Source organism: Cololabis saira, chromosome 17 (assembly GCF_033807715.1).
Source record: "Cololabis saira isolate AMF1-May2022 chromosome 17, fColSai1.1, whole genome shotgun sequence".
Taxonomy (NCBI): Eukaryota; Metazoa; Chordata; class Actinopteri; order Beloniformes; family Belonidae; genus Cololabis; species Cololabis saira.
In genome coordinates this window covers 29936676-29961933 of record NC_084603.1, presented here as the reverse complement: position 1 = coordinate 29961933, position 25258 = coordinate 29936676, and the positions used below count along the sequence as shown (strand labels likewise).

The 25258-nt window shown below is 39.7% G+C and overlaps 1 protein-coding gene across 1 annotated transcript in view; it reads right to left on the bottom strand.

Moving 5' to 3' along the window:
* wdpcp (WD repeat containing planar cell polarity effector) overlaps positions 1 to 25258 on the bottom strand; it is an 87679-nt gene that overhangs the window by 21441 nt on the left and 40980 nt on the right. The window contains exons 9-14 of the mRNA XM_061745002.1: positions 25050 to 25186; positions 21006 to 21197; positions 11392 to 11986; positions 5722 to 5910; positions 5330 to 5453; positions 4215 to 4278 (exon numbers count right to left, since the gene is read on the bottom strand). Of these exons, the coding sequence (XP_061600986.1) occupies positions 4215 to 4278; positions 5330 to 5453; positions 5722 to 5910; positions 11392 to 11986; positions 21006 to 21197; positions 25050 to 25186 (1301 nt within the window). The remainder of the gene's footprint in view (positions 1 to 4214; positions 4279 to 5329; positions 5454 to 5721; positions 5911 to 11391; positions 11987 to 21005; positions 21198 to 25049; positions 25187 to 25258) is intronic.

The following is a 25258-nucleotide window of genomic DNA, read 5'->3' as shown; positions in this document are numbered from 1 at the left end:
ATTACACCAGTGACAATTAGTCCCAAAAAATTCAAAGTAAGAAACTGCATTTTTAGTTTTTAAGTTTATAATATGTTTAAGGTTAACATTTTCTTTAAATGTTTGCCAACAATGCTGACAGCTCCACATATGCATGAAGATAACTTCACAAATCACTATAATTAGTTTCATGCTTGTTTTTTTTTTGACACACCTGATAGCCAAGTCTAGCGAGAGATTAGTGTGACAGACTTTAAAAAGAGCATTTACTCATCCAAGAGACAATAAGCTTAATCACTGAAGATGAGCACCAAATCTTCCCAGCACTTTCTTCTCCAGCATCACCAAGTCCAGCATCAGACAGGAGAAAACAGAACAGATGCAGCTTGTCTTTCTGTGATTGTATCTGACGGAAAACAAGCTGGAACACACGTCTGCATCAGACCTGGCTTTCACAAATTTAATATAATTAACAAGAACCACAGATCCTGCAAGAAGGTGTAGAAGAAGTAGGAAGGGGGGAAGGATGGGGAAAAGAACAAAAACTGACTGAACTGAATAAGTAGAGCAAGAAAAAGAAGAAGAGCAACAAACAAAAAGACCACAAAGAACATCGCTCAAGAAGAAGAGAATGAGAGGGAAAAGAAAGTGAACGGGTCCAACAAGAACAGGAATGAAGACAAAGAACGAGTAGAATAAGAAAAACAAGAAAAAGAAAATTCAAGGACAAAAATCTAAAAGATTATGAAATTAAAGGAACACGAATCCTGAAGAAGAGCAAGAGCAGGAACTGGAAAGAGGAGAGATGCAGAGGGAATAAAACAACTTGTTGAGCTGACGGGACTGACGAATGAACTAATTGGTTACATTATCAGCTCATCATTAAAGGCTAATTAGGGAGCAACAGAAGAGCACTAATTATGAAAAAAAAAAGCAAAACGACTCAGTAACCCCCAACCCCCAACCTCCGTCACCCCCACAAAAAAACACCCCCTTCCAACCAATTCCTCCTCCCCCTCAATTTAACCAGACACTAAAGTGTTTCATTTGAACAAAAGCTTTTTTTTTGGTGAAGAAAAAAAGGCTTGAAGGGCCTCCATTGTTAGCCAGGAAACAATGCAATGGGTTGGAGGGGGTAGGGAGTAAGTGTTTTGGGGGGGTGGGGGGTGTTGTGGGGGGGGTATCATGCTGAGCATTTAGGGAGAGGTGAGGGTGTACATGCTATCAGCATGTGTATGTTTGCATTTTATTGAGTCAATGGTGCGTTCGTGTTCCGTGAGGAAATTTGTAAGTTACAAAGAGTTTGGTGAAGGTTGGGGCTGCCCTCATTAACCCCCTCCACCTCCACCCAATCAGCCGACCAGCAGGTTAAAGCAACAACACAACCAATTAGACCCAAGAACAGAGCGAGGGGTGAAATGTCAGCGTCCCCTTTTTCTTTCTCTACTCTCTTTCTCTCTTGCCAAACAATGAGTTGCTGCTCTCTTGGTCACTGAGGAAAAATAAAAGTGCTTGAAACTGCTTGAATGAGCATTAACTTTGTTACAGAGTTGGGGTGATAGAAAAATAATCTGTTGTATTTGCTCAACTAGATATGTAGAGTTGCCACCACAACTCACACCTGCATTCTAAGTCTTAAACGAGTCTTAAGTTATGCAATGGTGTTCTATGTCTGAGCTTGAAAAGATATGGTTGAGCAGTGACTACACATTGATGACACTTTTATTTAACCAGGTTAGTATCACTGAGAGAGAGTTTCAGTATATAAAAACATGCAAAAAAGATAAACGTGTTAGAACAAATAGAACCCTGTTGTGAATAGAAACAGTTGTAAATTTGTGTAGATTCAAGGATGGTTTTCACTCTGTAAGTGGGATAAGAACCTGTAATAAATGATGATTAGGACATTAGTTTATGATGATTAGGACATTAGTTTATGATGATTAGGACATTAGTTTATGATGATTAGGACATTAGTTTATGATGATTAGGACATTAGTTTATGATGATTAGGACATTAGTTTATGATGATTAGGACATTAGTTTATGATGATTAGGACATTAGTTTATGATGATTAGGACATTAGTATATGATGATTAAGACATGTAGTTAATGATGATTAGGGCAATTAGTTCATGATAATTATTACATATATTTTATGATGTATGATTATTTATGGAAATGTATGATTAGGACCTCTAGTTAATGACTATTAGAACCTGTAGTTCATAATGATGATGATGACAATGGATTAATTTGATTAGGACCTGTAGTTTATTGATAATTGATACATATGTTTTATGATGATTAGGAAATGTATGATTAGGACATGTCGTTGATGATGATTAGTACATGTGATGTATGATGATGAGACCTGTGGTTTTATGATTAAGAAATGTAGTTTATGATGATTAGGACTGCTGGTTTATGATAATTAATGCATATAATTTATGATGATTAGGACATGTAATTTATATTGATCATGACATGTAGTTTAAAATGATTAGGTCATGTGGTTTATGATGATAAAAACATGTAGTTTATGATGATTAGTACTTGTCGTGTATGAAAATTAGGACCTGGTGTTTCATCATTAGGAAATGTAGTTTATGATGATTAGTACTTGTCGTGTATGAAAATTAGGATCTGGTGTTTTATCATTAGGAAATGTAGTTTATGATGATTAGCACATGTGATTTGTGGTGAATATGACATGTAGTTTATTTATAAATATGATTCCAGCTCTCTGGAGCATATGTGCCTTTTGACAAAGCATGAGCCATTTTTCTTCATTGTCCCACCTTTTTCATCATTTAACTTCACATCTGCACCACAAGCCCTTCCTTCTCTCTACTCACTGACCCCCCCTTTCTTTTGCACTCTTTCAAGGTTCACAGACTCGACTCCACCTTTTCAATTCGGCTTCGCAGCAGCACTACTTAGTGGGGAGGGAATTGGAACCAGTGCTATCAGTGTGATTGAGGAACCAAGAGGTGCACACGTGTGTGTGTGAGAGTGTGTTTCTGTGCAACAGTGTGTTGGTGAAGCATGGCGCAAAGGGGGAGCTCCCTGAAAAAGGGGGTCAGACACCCGCAGGAGCATTATGGTGTGGAGTGGAAGAAAGAACAAGTTGGAGGGAAGATGAGAGGAGAGGAAAAGGCTGAGCCGAGGTCATGGAGGTTGTGAAAAGACAGGGGCCCATACTGAGATCACACCTGCTTTTTGACATGTTACACACACAACACACACAACACACACAACACACACTGTCCCTCTCTCTCTTACACACACACTCACCCAACAAATGCTGTTGTATGGCTTAAAAGACACCTAAACATGCAAATAATGAGTTCAACAGTGAATAAACAATTAAAATATGGTATATAGCCACTGAGAGTGCAGGACATCGACATAAAAAGGTTCCAGCAAGTTAGCCAATAACCAACCATCTAGATTATATTCATCAATAGATTACAGTAATCATATTTAATATGAACTACATCCTTTTACTCACACTTTTAATGTATAAAAACATACAAAAATTGATAATAGCTGGAAATATAAAATGTAAAGGCATGGTGTTATAGTTTTTATTCCATGCATGTATCTGCTCTATCCCTGTGTAAATAGTAGAGCACTTTTGTTTCCTGGAACAATTCATAACAAATGTATGACATTTTAAGTGATCATGAGTAAAGATTTTTCATGGAAGCCTATGTAATTTTGAACTAAATGTGAGTTAATTTAACTTTAACTTACTACATAACTTTAACTAATTTCCTTAAACTTTTTTTAAACTCTGAATAAGATCTAGACTTCCAGTATATCTGAGTTCTGAAAAAGAAACAATAACCTTTTTAACAGGAGCTCAGTACATCGCTGCGTCTTCTTTAACTTTTTATATACAGCTCTTTTCACCTGACGCATTAATTTGTTTATGGTCCTTGTTAATAAATTTCACTTATTATAAAACTGTACATATTCTTTCTACAATAAACACTTCCTAAACTAATAATTTGGATACTCATTAGAGGAGGGGGAGAAAAGGTGTTTCATTAGGTGTTCCTGATTCTTGAATAAATATGGGACTGAAAGGATCATGCAAATAACAAGGTGAAAGAACAACAGTTCCTACATACACACAAATATTATCCACAGCTGCATTCTTTGGTTAAGTTTTTGTGGTTAAATAAATAATGACACAGCGATTTAAATGAACATTTCTTCTACTCACCATGAATAAATCTCTACATTCTAAATCTACAGCAAGTAGGAAGGCCTTCTCCAAACGCTCATGCCTGCAGAAGAAAGTGGAGGAAAAAAAAACGAAACTCAAAACAAAGACAAAATTATCAATCTTCAAGCAAATTATTTGGAAGAAAATGCATAGATTAAAAATAAAAAGTCTGACATTTTTGTCTCTGCTGTTGTTTGCCTACAGACACAAACCTGAATCCACAAACATGCACATGTATTTATATGTACCACACTGTCAATATGTGAACAGAGAAAGCCAAGCTCTTTACTTATCATCCAGAATTAAAGCTGGGAGAGAGCTGTGTCTCCCACTACAATACACAGCAACTTTCACTGTCTACAGCCAAAATAAAACAAACAGACAAACAAACAAGCAGAGAGGGGAGGTATGGGGGGAGGGTCCCTTCATTTAATGTTGATGCAGAGAAAAAGAATGCAGGTAGGTGATAAGAGAGGAAGAGGAGGAGGGATGCCAAACAGCACTCCAGCTCCGCTGCAGAGGTGGAAAAAGAAAGGAAAAGAGGGGAAACGGGAGGTAATTGCCGGATGGAGAGCAGCGAGCAGAAGTGTGTGGGAACAACAGGGTCTATTTCAGTCAAACAGGCATTTCAAAAGGCTCTCATGGCAGAAGGAAAAAATGAAACAACAGTCTAAACAGGTCTATGTGTGGTGCTTCGCTTTATGAATGACTCAAAGCTGCATCAGTGTGAGTGATGACATTCAAAAGCTATTCTCTTTTTAGACCGTTTAAAATAGGAAGAGTCAGACGGAAAAAAAAGACGTTAAATGGTTTCATTAAAGGATGTCACTTTTGAAAGATGCTTTTGGACAGTCATTATTCTGATTCGTCACCCCACATTGATTAATTGAGTAAATTGCTAAAGTAGTATCTTAAAATACTCTTTAAATGTATCTAGCTAGACCTAAATGACATCTTATCTTACTGATCTGTAGATGTGATGTGGTTATTTTTATTTGCATGAGTGCTCCAGAGAAGCTGTCACTGACCCCTTGAGGATGAGCACAAAGCAAATTTCCCCCTTAGTGCATCAAATTAAGACCACAGCGAAAGCCCAGAGAGGGTGGTGTTACCTCAGGAGGTGGTGAAAAAAGCGTCGGGCATACCGGCTGATTGGCTCCTTGTACTCAAATATCACTGTATCAGAGAGAGGGGCAGGTGGGGCGTAAAACACACCCAGAGATGCTTCCAGCTGGGCTGCAGAGGGAGCAGAAACATTCAAAGTGGAATCATTATAAAGAAATATCATAAGGTTTTAGTAGATTAATTCTGTCATGGTTTTATTACAAAGTCAATGTTTAAAGTATATATTAACTAATTAAAAGGTAGATGTAATCTGAGGTCAATCAAAGCTGATAAGTTGTTACAAAACAACAGAACGTAATGCTTCTTCAGTTCATTAACACACAGATCTCTTTAATGAGGATCACAGCTTTCCCTGTTAGTGTCTGACTCCCAGACCCACCTTCCCTCTCCAGATTCAGCGGCAGCTTCAGCAAGTGGTTGGTGACTGAGCTCAAGCCCCGATAGCACTCGTCTCCCATGGTGCTCCAGTCCATGGCCTCCAGGACGCCCAGCGCTTCTCTGACCTGACCACAGCGCAGTCTCTGCTGCAGCAGCTCCACCTGACCCAGCTGCCCCCCCGTCAGACTCCCTGTCACATGGAGGCACAGTTTTAGTTGAGTTTGATAAGAAAAGAAATACAAAATACTCTCAAGAGTAACATATACATACATACATACACACACACACATACTGTATATACATATATACATACATACATACATACATACATACATACATACATACATACATATATATATATATATATATATATACACATACATATATATATATATATATATATATATATATATATATATATATATATATATATATATATATATATATATATATATATATATATATATATACACATACATATATATATATATATATATATATATATATATGAGAAGGAAATTATAAGGGTTAAATGCAAGAGCACTTTAACCGATAAAATTATTTGATGTTTACTGCATATTAGTCCTGCACTTAAATACTTTAATAATATTGTTCATATATTATTTCACAAATATCAAAGATGCGTTTATCATGTTACATTTCAAAAACTGCTAAATGGTCTCCATGTATAAAATACAAATTTATTCTACTGATATTTTCATTTGTTCATCATACATCAGTACTTCTTGTCCTAAATTCGCCATAAAACAAATTAAAAAAAAAAAAAAAAATCTGCTTTGGCATAGTATTAGCAAATAATTGCTGAGAATGTGAAGACTGAAGACTACATTTTACTAATTGGAATTAAACAGTTAAACAGCTTTTCATTTGTGCTGAAGGATTATAACTCACATTCTCCTTCACAACCAAATGTCATCTGGTCCCACACTGTCAGCAACAAAGGCCCATTTATGGGCATTGGTGATCTTTACTTTATTGCAAATTAGAAAGAGACCAAAATATTTTACATCAACAGCGTGTGTGTGTGTTTCTAATTTTACATTCAGGCAATGTGGTTTCGGTAAACTAATTTGAGTCTGATTTCTCAGATTGTGCAGATTATTTTATGCTCAGACATAAATTTTCATCCGCACACTGAAATGCAGTTTGAGCCCGACCTCCCCATTCCACGTACTCAAGTGTACTTGTGCAGGACACTGAACCTTGCATTGCTCGGAATCCTTCACTTGTCTTTGTGTAACAGGGATTTTTGCAATATTTACACAAAAACAACAACAAAGCATTTTACAAATGCATGTGCAAATGCATGAATGGGACTCATTCTGTAAAGTGCTTTAAGTGTTCAACAGGACTAGAAAATCACTATGTAAATGCATTTTAGCATATAAGTTGATCTGAAAGCTGACAATCAGCATATTCATTGGATCTTAGATCAGAGACACCGCTCATCCTTGGCAGTTTTTGTTTTTGTTATTCATGCTTAGCTGACATGATAAAACATTTTTTCTGCAGTGTGACAAACTGAAAAAAAAACAACCTTTTCTACTGTACACACACTTTAAGGAGCATACATGTAAGTGCAATATTTGAATGCTCCCTCATGTTAAGAGATCTCAAGCATTAAGGAGAACCGGTGCTTCACCGATCATTCAATAATAACCCGAGGTCCTTATTTAAGAGGAGTATGTGTCAAGTGGATTGGTCTCAACTCTAAGGCTGGGCTAAATTGGTTGGACTGGCATTGACCTGTCAATCCGCCTTCTCGTTCCCTGGTTTTGCACTTCGTGCATATCAGTGTATATGTGTAAATATCAAATAACTGCAGGCCTCTCCTTTTCATTATCTACGCGCATCAGAAAAGCACTGAGACTTGATGCTGCTTCATATAAATGTATTCAGATATATGAGTGTCAATGTGGAACATTGACAGTTTTTAAAACATATTGAAGACGGAGTGGACCAGAGGTGGCTGATTATGCTTTTATTGTGTGAACAGATTAGACTGCTGAATAACAGGAAGAATAACACGATTTCTCATTTTGTTTCTTAAAAAGGCCCGAGCTACATCTTTGTGATTTTACAGAGCACACACACAGGAATTAAAGGTATGGATGCTATCTGTACTTATGGTCCACTGTGACTCAATCATCAGCTTCTATAGGACACCAGATGGAGGAAACATTGTCTTAGAAGGACTGATGCATGTGTGGCATGTAATGCATATGCATAGGAAAAAATCTAAAAGCATTCGCTGAAACTATTCTCACTGGAGTTTATGTGGCTAGAAATTCCAAATCGAATCATGGAAGAAACATATGCATAATGTGGGCATGTTTCAAGGCATTGTGCTCTGATATAGATAAGCTGATACATGTATTTAATTAAGAAAATGTGAACATGGTTAGTAGCAGTGTTGGATGGTGTAGGTGATCACTGCTCCCTTAATTTAAGGTGTGCCAGGCTGTGGGGACACAGAGTCCCTGCTCTTATTTAAGTAATTGAAGGAGTTGTGTGTATCTGTGTGTATCTGTGTGTGTATGGGTGGGGTAGGGTGGGGTGAGACGGTTTGTGCAATTAAATTGACAAGCTAGCAATTAGCAAACCCCCAAATCCCCTAAAGAGAGGGCTAATGTGGCTAATACATCAGCAGAGGAGCTTGTGTGTGTTTTTTGGGTGCTGCGTGTGTGTAACTGTGAGTAAGGTTCCTCGAAATGGGCGTTGACCTCGGTTATAATCTTAAATCTGACTTGAGACAATGTCTCATTGTACTGTCAAGAGCACGTTAATTCTCTCCCACACCTGTCTCCACTGACTTATTTGTCCAGATCACTTTAATGCCACAGTGACAAACAAAAAACAAACTTAAGCAGCAAACAACGGAAAAGAAGAAGCACTTACAATTGTGTCTCACCAACAAGCCGACTTAAGTGATAAAACTTCTGTGAGAGTTCAATTCAGAGAAAATACAAATAAGACTTAAAAACCTTAAATTGTCTCTGACAATCTTGGAGAAAAATTAGTTTTCAATTTTGTACAATCATTTTTGAGAAAGAGATGAATCAGGTTCACACCATTCTGTATAAGACCTGGGATAAGGATGTAGCCAGTCAAAAATAAACTGATAATGCTGCATTGGGCCATTCACATGACACTATAGTCACAGATAGCTGACACCATCGAGTCCATCTCATCTCATTGTTGGTCAAAGACTTACATTCTGGACAGGCTGACAGTAGAACACTTTTCCAACAATTTCACTATTGATAAACCACTATGAGAAAAACGGATCCATGCATCCACTTTCTATAGCTGCTCCATCCTGTTACAGGTTGGGGGTGACACCCATTTCTAATAACTAGGATAAAGCAACTAAATCAATTTGAAACTTTTCTGTTTAGACTAAAATAGTCTGCTCTTGACTCAATCATATTACTTTACAACTGAGCCGTCAGCACTTGCCTCGCAGCAGAACAAACCCTGGTCCTATGGTACCTTTCACTTGTAGTGCAAACTTCTGATTTTTATAGTCAAATAAAAACACATCAGCTTGGGCCCTCTTAAGTTATTTCCCACCAGAGGTACACCCAGTTACATAACTGCCCTTCTCAAAAGCCACAACAGCCCCATCCCTATGAGAAAATGACTACTTCTCTTGCATGGTGTGCAGCACACTCCCCGGTATGCTCCTCCACAGCCTGAACGGGTGCAGGCCCAGCCACGGCCAACGTGTGCCCAGATGAGATAACGCAGTACAGGCAGGGGGTGGGGGTGGGCACAAGGGAGGCTTGCCTCCGATGGGAACAAAAAAAAAGAAAACCTGGAGCTTGGCCAAGTCTTTCTTCCTCAACGCTTTCCGACTCACTCCTTCTGTCATACGGTGGGCCGTATGAAACAAGTCAATACAGAGAAGGAGCACAAGCAAATAAACAAATGAGTTGGAAAGTGAATGTGTGTGTGTACACGAAAGCACAGAAATAGAAGAATACACATGTATGTGTGTGCATGGTGGGGGGGGAGGCAGAATTATCATAGAGAAAAGGCATGCAGGGACTTTCTTCATCAAAAACCTTGGCAGACGATCAGAGGAGAGTAAGCTATTGTTGGAAGACACACTCCCATTTCCTTGTGCACAGACGCAAACACACACCCTAAAACACACATCTTCTGCCTTCCAACCCCCACTCTCCCGCTTTCAAACTTCAGCAGAGTTGTCCGTCACTGTCACATCATCTTTCTAGAGTCGCAATTAAAGATGTTGAACGTGTGTTAGAACGCTTCTGTGCATGCAGGTGTGTAAAAAGGTAGGGGGGGCTGCTTTGCAAACTCTTTGATTGGCAAACATTATCTGCAGGGCCCCGTGGGACTGTGCAGCCACTGTAAATGATTTATCGGAAGAATGCACCCCAGAATGCACCTGGGGGGCTCGTGCCCTGGGGTGGTTATTGAATGACCTCTGAGAGTGTGACTCCTGCAAAACCTTCCTATCTGTCAACAAATTAACTTCCTTCAATGGAAAGGTACTCGGAAAACACGGCAGCAACACAGTGTTAGATCCAAAACAGTCGAGGAGTTGAGGAAGAGAGGAGGGAACTTGCATTAGAAACAGGTGACTGTGAAGGTCTGGGGTTCCTATTAATTATTTCATATAGTGTTAAAGAAATGTAATAGTGATTGGTTTAGACACCAACTGAGAAACAGAAATAAAGAAATATATAAAAACAAAACAGGGAAATAGGACAACAAGATCAATGTTTCATGATAATCAACGATTTTCAGATGTTTATTGATGCTGTGGCACTTGGCTGTGAGCATTCTAACCTCGAGTGTTCAGTCCAAAAAAAATAAATCAATAATTTTGGATGATCGACATAAACTTTCAAAGCTTTTTCTAATTATTATTCTGTTTTTGTTGAAAGTATGAAGTTCCACTCCAGCAGTTATTAATCCCATAAAACCTAATCTATATTTTTGTTAGAAAAATGTTTAACGGCTTTAAAATGGCTTGGGTGTGATTCAACATCTTTTTCCAACATTCACTGAATGGCTGTCTATGAATACGCTGATGTGGTTGCACCAATATCTCCCCTCACTTGCTGATGACCCTCAACAATATTAGAAATGCACTGCAAAACCTCTGACGGTTCCTTACTGGTGGAAATCAATCCTACCGGCTTCTCCAACTAGCTTGGGCTAGCTTCAGTTTGTCTTGAGTTTCTCACAGGGCATGTAAATTAACCATTAAGCCCAAGGTACATATGGTGTGTCTCACCTCGACCCTCTGAAACAGTTAATGCTCTGGAGATTAAAACAGTAACAGTCGTAGCACAGATGGACGTTTTTTTCCTCATGTCTTTTAGCACATGAAAAAAAAGTCTTATAGACATGTTAACTTGCTTAAAATCTTGTATTTTATCTGAGATGGCTTTCAATATCTTAATTTTCTGACTGTTGGATAGGAAAAACAAGTAGTTGAAAAAATACTTCAATTTGAGAACAAAAAAAGTATATCACCAGATTAATTGCAATCTTAATATTGTTTTTAACTAAAACGCCATATTTTATATATTAGGATTTAATCACTGAGAATCACAGTAATCGTTTTTTTGTTGTTGTTTTTTTTACAAACACCTTTGAATCTTCTTTTACCTACCTAGTCTTAATCTCAAGGCCGCTAGTGGTCCTCCGTTAAAGACCAGTGTCAGCATATCTGCAGTGGCTGCAGCTCCAGCCGTCCACTGCAGGCCGCCCAGGCCTCCAGAGCAGCGCAGGTGTTGGTCTAGTCTCAACGTGGCGGCCGGGGCCACCTCCTCCGCAACCAGTGCCAAGCTCACAGGTGCCAAACCTGTGTCAAAGCACATCAGTTCTTCCTGTCCACCCGCTACCATGACAACACTGCCGGCAGGGTGCCAGCTGAGGAGAGTGGGTGTCACAGGACAGGACGCCAGGAGCGAGACCCCTCGTCTCTGGTCGTAAAGGACGAGGGACGAGTCCTTCAAGCCCAGGAGAAGCGTAGTCTCGGAGGGGTGACGAGAGCAGGAGACAGGGTGGGAGGGCAGTGGGATGCGTGTGACAGACAGGCATTGCAAGCGCCCTCGCGTACATTCATACACACAGCTGTTGGCACAGGAGCCTTCTCTGAAGCCCTGAGGTTGTGCAGGTAATTCCACTGTTAGGATCTGGTAGTGCTGGAGCTGGCTGAAACGGCACTCCAGGGGACTGCCCTCCGTCTGGACAGACGTAACGACCTGAGGAGGAAAGGTGAAGAAGGAGAAAGACCAGTTTCAGACAATTAGTTAACTTAACTGATCCACATCTAATCTAAGACTCTGATCTGACACGACAAATTCCAGGGAAACCATTTGCTTTTATTGTTTATTTATATGGTGCCAATTGACAGAAAGATTCATTTCATAATTCTATCAAAAGTCACATAAGGTCACATGCATCCATGCAGCTGAGTGAACACATCCAGGGTTCCTGGAGGAAAAGAAAGTCCACCTTGAGGGAGACGATGTGTTTCGGGAACGACCCATCTCAACAGCTACTGATTGGATTTCAATAAAAATAGAACGATTTTCAGTGGATTGTCCAATTACTTACCTGAGCACATCATCAGTTATAAACTTTAAAGCAGATTTTGTCTTCATAATGTTCAGCAGCTTTTTAATGTTCAATATTAGCACATGTAAACATGTCAATGCATTAAAGAAGATATGATAGTTAGTATTTTTTAGTATTTGACATCTCAGGGTGCAAAATATAAAATAGTGTGGTAACTTTGTCAAAGACATGTAAAGCTTATCCTGTCAACTCAGGTGAAAATAAAGTCATAATTAACATCCACAAATCATTCCAGGAAATCTGTCACTGAGTTTTTTTTTCTGTTGGCTGCAACACAAATAATGAGGAACAATCTGCTGAAAATCCTATGAAACAAAGCTCCTTTTTCACCGCGGAACATGTAGGTCACAAAATTAAAACCTAGCCCAAAACAAAACTAACAAAGTTCGGCAAGGCTGCAACCTGAAGTGCAACAAACAAAACGACAATCTCATATCATTACACTTCTATCTAACATTACTTGAATTTGAGATAATTCAAATATGATATTATCTTAATCTTTGTGTTTACAAAAACTTATCTAAGGAAATGTATTGTCCCTACTTAAAAAAAACCCAACAACAACAAAAAAACACAAGAGCTTGTTATTTTGTTGCTGGTTTAGCATACTGTATGCTCCTTATAACATGAAGATTGTAAATATGTTAGCTTTTTTAAATTGAAATGATCTGTTCTTCAATGAAAGAAGACTAAAGACAGAGAGAGTATGTGAGAGAAAAACAGAGTAAGAAATGAGTCACACCATGGCAGCTGCCCCAAACCCCCTGGAGGAGGAGGAAATAAGGCCTTCCACCTTGCTAACAAACACCCAGCTGTCAATCAAGACAACTAATGATAAGCGCTCCATTTTAACTCAAGGTCAACAACATCTTCTCCCCTAGCATGCCACGGCTTGGCACCCAGTGATAAACAACCCCATTATTTACCTGTGTGAGAAGTCAAGAGCTCAGCACCAAAGAATGACAACAAGCCAGCCTTCCTCAGATGACACAGAAGGAAATGTTGGAATTATTTGACCACAGGTGAAAGCCAGAATGTACAATATTTTCTGCTGGCCAACGACCAGTTGGTGGGCACAAAGGCCTTGCTAAACAAACAAACGCTGACAGTGAAGTAGATGGTCCATGTCACGGGTGGTACTGTTGATAAAACGCCCACATCACACCAGGAACAGAAGGTGGATGACAGGAGACAACAGAACGTGCTAAACAGCAGTTTAACAGTTCCACGGTCACTAACAGAGCTTTCTAAGAGAGGATTTCACCTTACCAAAAGCCTCTATCAGAGCCTCACATTGACCGTTGCAGCTTTGGCTAAATGAGCCCATTTCTTTTCGCCGTGTAGACAGAAAGAGGGATCGGCTGCTTGCCCGCCTTCTTTTCCTTTTGCAAAGCTGCTCGGCCCAGTTTTTTGGCAGGCATTGCCAAAAAGGGACTTAGAGGGAGGAAGGTTTTCCCTTTTTTTAATTTTTTTTTTATTTTTGCCTGCACATGGTCTACAGCAGGAGAGAAGCAGATGACTGTCCTCCTGAAAGGTTTTTTTTTCTTTTCTATAATCCCTCAGAGCCAGCTCCTGCTGCTCCCCAGGGGGTGAGTACTGTGTGTGAATGTGTGTGTTTATTTGAGGCAGCAGGCAAGAAGGGCTTGATTCAGGTAAAAGGTGGTGTATTCCTGGGGACTGCTCTGTTCTGCTGGGACAAAGTGTCACGTGCATTCAATAAACTAGCTTACAAACTCATAGCAGGTGAGGGTCCATGGAATCCAGACCAAATGCTGTCACAGGAATCACACCACCTACTCCAGTGCCAGAAACTATGACCCCCGCCCCCCAGACCCGAAAACATCCCATCTACTCAGCTTTTCATCATATGCCTGGTCGCTGGTGCCCACTGCCCGCTGTGCCAGCATGCCAGTGCGGCAAAATCAGAAGGAAGAGATGCAGCTGATTCAGCTTTGTGTCCACTGACAGCTGACCCTCCAAGGGAAAAAAAGGGGGGGTTATGAAGCTAAGGTTATACTGCAGAGACTGCAACAGTCAACTCCTGGGGTTTTGGAAGTATACAGAGAAGAATCTGTCTTTTCAGCCAACAGTAGCCATCACTAGTCGGTTCACCAGATGTGTGCATAGACGTCTCTAGAGTATCACGTTTTCACCATGAGAACAACTGCTCTTACGCAGAAATTTGAAATATTTGAGGGTACAGTATTTGATTTCTCTATCGTAACGTACAAGACATTTAGTGAGGACTGTCTTCGTTTCTATAGGATAAAAATCACGATGATGCTTAAAAAAAGTTTGAAACACATTAAATTATCTTTAATGCCATGTTCCTCGTTTTCCTTTTCATGTAAACTGAGCGAATGTAAGAAAAAAGCTCATAGGGCATATAGCTGACGAAGAGATAACGTGAGACTGAGACTGACAGGGTTGTGGACTTTGAATCCTTCAGAACTATCAACTCTAAAACTGTTCACAGTCCGGCTTCCACCAATAACTGACAAATGAAGAAACGGTTCGCCAGCTGCTGACTGGGTTATCAATATACATATTTATTTCATACAATATTTAGACTTTACAAAATTCTGCACAGCACATTTTGAACTTGAGCCACAATATTACTGTAAATGAACCCCAAGATTTGACATTTCCTCAATTAAATTAAATCAGCTGATGAGCTCAAGTTCAAAACATACTCTAAAGTAAGTTTGCTTAAAATCTTTCAGCATTTTCACAGTATTAGTCATTGAAGCACAATATCAGAGTAAAAATATGGTCAGGGTGGTGTATCCAAATCAGGTTATGTTTCTAATTCATTAACTAATACAAATTAAATATCCTGTAGCTATCCTGTAGATAAGTGTTAAGAACTACAGTCTGATTTTTAGACTGTAGTTCTACTGAAGTGACCAAATATGGTCACATGCACAGTAAAGGGTTAAACTTGTTCCACATTCCATTATATTATTACACTCTTTCTTTGGTTGCAATAATACTCAAGTTACAGTTGATATAAATAAAGAAGAGAAAAGCACCTAAAGACAGATATTATTGTTATCAGTGAAACACCCTCCCATCCATTCCTTGGTGTGCAGACCAGAAGGATGAATCACCTTATACTTATTTATACACATTCAAATGATGTAAGTCTGATTTTCTAGTTTATGTGCAGACACACACATCTGGTGCACCGATTGCAACTTTAAAACCACTCCACCCCACCAACATAACTAATCACAATTTAAGGCCTGAATTTAATTCAATTTTGATTTTACTAATATGGCATCTCTTACAAGACAAGTTGCTTCTAGATGTTTTGCAGAGACCCAGAACATGACCCCAGAGCAATTATTACATAAATGGCAGGTAAAAAGTCCCCTAGTGGGAGAAAAACCTTAAGCCAAACACTGGCAAGAAAAACACGCTACAGAGGGAAGAAACCTTGAGCAGGACCTGGATCATAAGGGGGGAACCTCCTGCCAAAGCCCAGCTGGGCAGGGCAGGAAAAGGGAGATCAGAAAGAGAGAATGAAGAACTGAGAAAGGACACATACAGATATATTGTCAAAGGTACAAAAGACAAAATATATTAATATTAAATATCCACGAGCAGGAGAACTAAGAGTTATATGTGCATATTACTGATGGTTAGTTGGTGATCTACAGACGACTATGTAAACAGATGGAGGTAAACACAACAAACTAGAAAGAACAACAGGAAACAATTATGATTATGAGATACTTCTAATTAATAACTGTGGATCGAGCTGAAGAAAGGAAAGAGAAGAAGAGGAGAGCATGTTGGTGTCCCCCTGCAGCATAGGTCTATAATGTAGCAGCATATCTACAATAAATCTCTGTTTAAGACGAGCTGCTTTAGTCTGGTCCTGTAGCGATGACTACTGGCCCTAACACACTAGAGTTTACACTAACAAGAGGTTTACTGAACACTAACTATAGGCTTTACTAAACAGAAACGTTTTAAGTTGGTTTTAAAGGTGGAGGTGGTATAATCTGTGTATCATTCGTTCTTTCTATTTTCAATTGTCAATCAAAAATGTAAAAAATTAAGAAGTGATATTTCATTTTGTTTTTCGGATTTGGTATCAGCCTCCTTCAACACTACCAGCAGTTGGTTCCATAGTAATGGTGCCTGATAGCAGAAGGCTCGTCCTCCAAATCTACATCTGGATACTCCAGGAACTACAGTACCAGTAAACCTGCACTCTGAGAACGGAGAGCTCTGTTAGGAACCACACTATCAGGTCCTGCAAATATCAGAGAGCTAAGCCGTTTTGGAATTTATAAAACAATATAATTTTGAATTGGATTCTACGTTTTACGGGGAGCCGATGGAGTGAGGCTTACACAGGAGAAATGTGCTCTCTCTTGTTGATTCCTGTCAGCATTCACGCTACTGCATTTTGGATCAGCTGGAGGATATTCAGAGAATTACTTGGATATCCTGCTAATAACACATCCCAGTAATCTACTCCAGAAGATACGAATAGGAGTTTAACCTTAATAAACATGTTCACTGATATTTCAATACCCGTTGAGGCTATTCAGAGCACCAATTTGCAGCCTTCTTGATATATATATATATATATATATATATATATATAATTTTTTTTGTTTTTTTTTTTATATTTGGGAACATGTTAGTATCAATCCCTAAAGATAAAGTTATTTTTGCCTGTGTGAGGTTTGTAACATTTGAATGTACAGTATTCCACTGTTCTGGGAGCTTAATGGAAAATGATGAACAGGAGGGGAAGTGATTGAGATGTGGAAAAAGCAGGGAGAAAGAAAAGGAAGCAGACAGATAGCAATGCAAACAAAAGATAATGAGAAGGAGCGGAAACAGAAAAAATAAAAGACAGAAAAGAGAAACGGATGCATGGCAAGAAAGATGCAAAGAGAGCTGAGAGCAGAGAAGGAGACAGACAGACAGATGGAGAGAGACCTCTAGTAAGTAGCTTTCTCTTGGTTATTGGTTTCAGTGACTGGTCAAAACTATTCTTCTCCATTCTTCTCCTCTCTCTCTCGCCGGCACCCTTTTTCCCCCTCCATGGCGTGAAAGATAAAGCGGACGGGCCCAACTGTGTGGCTGGCCCTTGTTCACAGCAGTGGCCTTTTGAAGCCAATTTTCCAGCTCACGGAGCAGAGAAAGACAGAGAGAGACGGGTAGAGCGAGATGGAGGGACTTGGAGGAGTGTGGAGGGATGAGGGCTGTTCGGGGAGGGGGTGGAGGGCCGGGTGGAGGGACTGGGAAGTTTTAGGTATGTGAATTAGGGCTGGAGTTGAAATACTGATGTGAGAAAATGTTCAGGCACAGTGGGAGGAGAGACAAAAATATTCCCCACACCTTCAATGCTGCAGCTGGTATCACTGGACGTAATTGTATAACTCGACGTAAAAGAGTAAAAGCAGCAATTTCAGCAGAGGCTGTGGCTAAAATCCTGCACTTTCATAGTCAGAATCTTGCAGTGCACTGCGGAACACTTAGAGGAACAAATCTAGTACTGATTTTATATATTGTATTTGAATTTCTGTGAAATATAGGTGTCTTATGATTTGAAAACAGAAAACAAGTCTGAAGGAACACACAATCAACCACATAAACAAAAAAAAGTTAGAAACTTAGATAAAAAAATAAAATAATTAAAGAAAGAAAATTCCAGGAAACGATGGCTTATATGCGTGTGTTTGTTTGGAAAGGAGGGTGAAAGATGGAAGCATGAAGGAGGAATTATGAAAAATGTTAACTGTGTATGTTTTCTGTGTATGCCCCCCGCATGCCATGGCTCCACTTATCAGCATGAGGGCAGGGGGGAAGGGGGGGGCATACAAATTAAGACCGCGTAGGGAAAGAAATCAGACTTTTTTAAATGCCGAGAGACTGGCTAGAAAATTGGCTTAGTGCGGCAGATAGCGAACTGAACAAAAGGAACATATATATGAGCTTGAAGTGATTGAAGTAGCTGGCGTCGCCCGATGTGTGCCCAGCGTTTGATTCCCGCTATGGCTCTTACATAAACTGCTCGCTTAATTTCACACTGCACATCTGAAAAATGACAACAAACGCTTTCATTAGAGCCCGATGCCGCAGCCCCACGAAGAGACTTTAATGTTCTTGAAGCGAGGAGGAAGGAAGGAGGAGAGGAGTGGAGGGGGGGTTGGTGGTGGAGGAGACAGAGGCTAAACTAGGTGAGGGAGTGTGATAAATGTGGAGAGCGTTCCAAAAACAAGAAGCAGAAAAAGAAACAAACATCTTCTTTGATTATTTCAATATTCATGTAGCCCCCCCGCCACCACCGCCAATCCCTCCCTCATTCTCTTCTGTGTGAATTTATTTTCCTAGTGTGCAATTGGTAATGCTCATCTTTCCTCCCTCTTGCAGGTTCTCTCTCTGCAGTGGAGCATGTTTAGCATATGCTTACCAAGGTAGAGCACAATATCAGAGTGAAAAGGAAAGGAATTAAGCTTGGTTTGGTAATTTGGTATCTTTCGTCTGCTTTTGGCACAACATCCTACACTGACATAGAAGCAGGTCATGGGACGGCTTTTGCCAAAGGCCAAGAAGATGTGTGTCTCTGCCTGCGTTCATACATGTGAGAGGGGACGTGTAGGCGTTCTCCTTCATGCAACACCACAGCTTAGCTCTCTGCTTGTTTCATATGGTGATGCATGGAGGTGCAACACGGAGGTACCCCCCTTGAGGTGACTAACGCACCATCCCCAATCCCATCCACGACAGCGCAGTCTCTTCTCCAATCAGCCACGCTGAGTGGAGGAAATACAGAAATAAATCGTTGTAGTTGTGATTTGTGTCACTGACTTCAAGGCTTCAAACAACGTTACAAGGTATTAAAAACCTCTAAAGTTAGGAACTTTCATCACAGACATTTTTATGACAATTTTATGCCTTTTTTCAGGCTCATTACTTTGCTTGTTTCTTTTTTCTGTTTAATTATTTGTTAGAGTCATTCAGATTTAGCGTGGCTTATCCTCACAACATACCTGAGCCAATGCAAAAATGCTCAATTTAGCATGATTTTATACAAAAGAGCCTCCCGAATGAGCAAGTACTTAAGAAGACAGCATGTGAAACACGCAGGTGAATGTTGTTAAAGCGATTACTGTCAGCATACCCTCAATATTTGTATTTGTTTTATATAGGATAAGTTACTTTAAGCTCTATTACTAAATCATAAACATGTTTTAAAACTCTTATAGTAAGCAGAATGGATAAGACATCTTGAAGAAAAAGCACTGCTTTCCATTTGGACACGGTTGGCTTTGGAGAACAGGGTAGAAAAAGAACAAGTGAAGTAAAGAACCCAACTCCTTACAATCCTTAATTAATTTTGGATTCACCAATTAATTTGGTTGCTGTGTAAGATCCTGGTTTGTGTTGGTGCAGCTGCAGGATAAGCAGCCATGTTCCCTGGCACGTAGGAGAGGTAAGTGTGTTCCTGGGCCACATGAGATTTGAAAGCCTTGCAGTGGGATTCGGGTCTACCATATCATCTACCAAGTACAATAAATGACTTAAGAAGGCAGGTAACGGTGTGGCGAGGTCCTAGAACATGGGACAGCTTGAGCGCTTGAATTGCAATCAAGAATGAGACAGAGAGGAAACATAAAAAAATAATAATACACAAGTAAGAAAATAAAGTTATCGATTGACTGGTTGCGGGGTTACCTGGATAAATGGTTGGAAAAACATCAGACTTTATGACAGGCAGCAGTAAAATTCAGCTATTTGGGGTTCAGGTAGCCATGTAAACGATGGATTTTGAAAAATGGCCTTAATTCAGTTCAAACCTGTTTATTTGAAAACTATTCACGTTTTAAAAAAGTGAAGAGAATTTTGACTCATCTGTCAACTGATTGCATTTCTTTTATTGGCAGCCTATGTGCAAACAGAAAGTGAGCCTTTTTGTAGGAGTCTTCTTTTGCTTCATGGGGGAGCTCATCATGCTGTGTTTTATCTTGCACTGCTGTCTGTAAAACAAATTGACTCCCTGGAGAATGATAAAGTTAATCTTGAATCTTGAAGGGTGTCCCTAGAACTGCCGGGTCTGAAATCACTTGCAAAAACTACGTCACTGTTTTAAGCCAACCAATTGCCAGCAATTTTTGTCTCTCTCGTGAACAAAAATGTAATACATATACGTAATAAATATTTTTTTAAAGTGGAAAATAGGAAAATATTGAATATTATTGCAAAAATATACAATTATGGTGCAAATCAGTGCAAACATTGTTGACTGTTGATCACACTAGTATCCCTGCAGTTATTTCTTGCCGTTTGAAGGATCTACCTTGTGCTTTCATACTTTTCTGTATTCTAGTAAATATAATGATATATTTTAAGGAATGACTTAACTTGCTTGTGTAAGACTCATGATCTTGAACAGATAGTATTCATCATCAGAAGCAGCAATAAAAGGAAACATCATCTTGTTGTGTTTGGTGATTTGTGGCTTAAACCCAGACTTTAATTTATGGCCCTTAAAGCATAAAACTGGTAGGAAACCCCTTTAAGAACCAATCAATAAATGAACACATTGTGTTTTGGATACGTTAGGATTACATGTAATCTTGTTCACGTAGACAGCATAAGTTTTCTTGTGTGTACCTTCAAGCCTTCAGCCGGTGAGCAGCTGATCAAGACGAGGTTATTTCTGTGTTTGTCTGCAGAAGTCCATGGCCACGCGTCTTCACTGGGATCGTCCCGTTTCCACCAGCACAGTGCCAAATCCTGGAGACGGTTGACATCCACATGTCGGTGGAGTCTTCTGTCCATCCCACTCACCTCCGCACACATCACCTGGACACAAAAACACACACAAAAACACATTATATTATTGTATATGACAATGTGATAAATCCTTTAGGATTCACTTTCCTGACCCATTTCAGCAATGGACAGCTCTAACAAGTCTCATCTCTAGCCTCAAACATCTCTGTTGTCCTTCCCTCATCCTGTTTTGTTTATTTCTAAGGTTGTTTTTTTTTTTTTGGAAAAGAAAAAAAATCTTCCATTATTAATGTATGTGCACGTTTTTGTTCTGTCAGGCTAGTTGTTTTAGTGATGTGCATATTTTTGGGAAGGTCTGCCACGCTCTACGGGCCACAACAAAGAGATGCACAGTAATGAGCTCTCGTGGCGCTTGGGGGGTGGAGACACATATTTGTGAGTTTGATGAGTTTGTACATGTATGTACACAAACTCAAGTGCATGTGCTACAAAGCCACTGATCTAAAATGTAATGTACAAAAATATATTTTTATGGACAAAAAAGTGGAGGCACACACACCATTAAACAACCAAGAAAAACCTTTGAAGTGGGTTAAATTAAGGTCTTACACTCTGACCCCATCTTCAATATACACTGTTCATTCTGTCTTTATACACACACACACACACACACACACACACACACACACACACACACACACACACACACACACACACACACACACACACACACACACACACACACACACCTTTCATATATTCTATCTCCAGTCACACAAACACACTGCAGCACAATGGCTGACGCATGCACACATGGACACACTAATACTGCGTATCTGTGACCTCTGTCATGGTGCCGGAGAGTGGCTAAGACCGGGCAGATCGAGGGAGGACAAAGGTGAAGGAGGAAAAAGAGAGAAGACAAAATGGGTGTAAAGCAGAAAAAAGCTGATAGGAATTGGAAAGACGGGTAAGTGAAAGTGAAGAGAGACAACGACTGCTTTTATGTACTACAGCTTTAGGGAAGTGGGAATTGGAAGAATAAAACATGCCTGAATTAATGAATGAATGGAGAGCAAAACCCAAATACACATGAGCAAGGGAAAAAGAACAACCTAGAATAATTGAAGTTTTTGTAAGATCGATGAGAGGTTTACGCCAAAACAAATGCTTGGATCCCGGGAACAGAGCAGTCAGTTGTAACATCAAAATCCCGATAAGTAGGCACTTTGTCAGAAGCAGGAATACGGGAATGTTTCTTTAATAAATGAATGCATCAGTGCAAAAGGAATGGTTTAAAAGATCCAGAAAATGCAGAAATTGGTTAATAGACAAGCTGTGCAGTATGAGTAGAGGAGATTTCAGATTCAGTGGTCCATGTCTGCCCTCCTTGCCCCCTTGGGGGGAAATTTGCTTTGGACACAAAATATGCCTGAAAATGATAGAAGTACATGTGATGATAAAGGGAACAAAGAGTTCCCCCAAAAAGCTGAACAGAAGATCACTGACAGATTAGAAATAGAAAAGACGGAAAAAAATCTGAAAATCACTGGGTTAATAACACTCTATCTCTACCCACCGTATGGCCCCTCCATCCATCCATTCCCACCCATCTCTTCCCTCTTCTATATTTTTTTTTTTCTGCTGGCGTTTGCTGGTCAGCAATAATCAAAAACCACTTTCTGTGGGCCGGATTAGTTTAGCCCCCCTTAACGCCCCCAACTCTCCCTTCTCCAGCTTAGTCCACTGGACCAGGGCGACGTGTATGTTTTTGTGCATGTGTGTGTTTGTTATGGGGGATGGGTAACTGAGTGTGCACGTGCACACGTGTATGTTGCAGGTCACAAGCATGCATGTGCATGTACATTGAAAGAGCTGTGTTGGGTTTGCAATATGGAGTGGTGGTGGTGATGAAGGGGGTGCCTTATCAGGACTCTACTTCTGGAAACAGGCACACGGCAAGAACGATTGCTTTCACACACACACACACACACGCGCGCGCGCGCACGCACACGCACGCACACACACACAATGTACATGCACAAATACACACTTTAACAAAAGGGCTGGCAGTAATGTGATAATGCCAGGGTTAGCGGTTAGCCAGCTAAAGAAGGAGGACACAGTGCAGTTCTGTTTTGAGGGAAGAACAGGGGCGCACATGATCAGATCTATTACTAACACCTACAAAACACCTCCAGATCAGACTGAGCTCAACACACTCTTATATGAGAGATTAAGAGACATGAACAGGAAAGCTGTAGAGAGTCTGAGGCAACCTGGACACATTTAAACTTTAAGTCCTCATGAAATTTGAGGTTTACGAGTTTCTTTTATGAGATCTGTGTTGCTAAACATGTCAGCAGTATATGGACGGAGAATTAGAGAAAAAGTGCATTCTTAAGTTTTTCTTAATAATAGAAAGTCATCTCCAGGAAAGTTTTCAAAATGTTGATGATATATTCTGCACCCAAACATTTGTACAAACAGCACATCCGAGAAAATAATATCTCCCATTTTATGGCGTGTGGTGCCTAATGAGAAACTGGATGTGGCCAATCAAAGCACACTGGGTTTTCTGGGGAGGCAGCAGCCTCTCAAACTTCTACTTTTATAGAAAAATGGTAATATGCAGATAGCAATTGGCACTCTGCTGGTCATTTGATGGGAAAGCTGTATTCCAATAACTATTATAGTAAACCAATAATACATTGACTGTGACTTGCAGAATAAGCTAGGGTTTGAGAAATACCTCTAATGACAAGAATGCATCAAAAATCTACACCCAAATACATCATGTTTGTGGTAACGTGCAGTTAATAGTTAAATGCTAAACTGAACAACAACATCATGCTGACCAATGTGAATCAGTCTTGTCGTTTTGCTGGCAAAAAAGATAAATGAAGAGTAGAAAAGTGGAGTACTTGAAGTATTTGAAGTACTTACATGTTAACTCAACAGTTATTCATTTTAGTAGACTTCAGCTAGTCATGAGAAAAGATCAGTATTATAGGCAATAGCAAACAGTCTGATATTCAGAAGATTATTGCTATCCTTTCTTTTACAGAGTAGGACATTTCCAGCATTTGTGCCACCTGTGTTTCTGCCTTACTACTGCAATACTTATGAAGACAGAAGCAGTCCTGTGTTCTTTAAATGTAATAGGAGAGGTAGGTGGAAAACCAAATTCTGACTGATTATTTCAGTCTTTATACTAAGAAGGAAATATTCTGTACATTTTAACTACTTTCAAACAAACTGACTCTGATTGGGCTTTTTCAGACCAACAAGGTTTTGCTTAAGGCCCGTCTGTCTGTCAGTAGGACATACTTCTGAGATGTAATAAAGGAAAATATAAATCAATCATGCAAATGTAGACGAGATAAATTAACTTTTTCATATTTACTTATTACCCTCCTTCCTTTACATACATTAAATCCAATCTATTCACATCCAAATTTACTTACATCCATCCACATAATACTCACAATACCTGAATGTCATGCTGCACAGGATTACCAGAAATGTATACCTTTTCATACTGTTAGCAGAGCTTGTCATGTCTTGTCATGTTGGTATAAAGGATCTTTAGTGTTTGGTATCCTGCCTACTAGGAGAGCATGTGACCCCGATCCAAATAAAACATTTTGGAAATGCTGCAAATTTGTTGAAACAAAGAAAGAAACTGGGCAGTGATACAGAACCAGTGGTATTTTAAAGCTTTTTTTTTTTTTTGCTTTAGCTTTTTTTAAATCTTTTTGCGCTCCTTCTCCCTCCTTCTCCCTCACATTTCATCAACCTAAAAACAGATATAAAACACACGCACGCGCAAGTGTACGCACACACACACACACACGCACGTGCGCGCGCGCGCACACACACACACACACACACACACACCATCAACATGCTTAAATGTACCTTGATTTCAGAAGGTGAGAGTTTGTCTGTTCGCGCGCCAGTCTCCACAGCATCCTGGTTCTTTTTGTTCAGGTAGACCGCAGCCACCTGGCTCTGCTCCAGGAAGGACAGCAGAATCAGTCGATCACTCAGCACAGCTGGAAATGACATCACCCACATTTGACATTAAAATTCAAAACAAAAATGACAGAAACAGCTCTTTCCTGTTG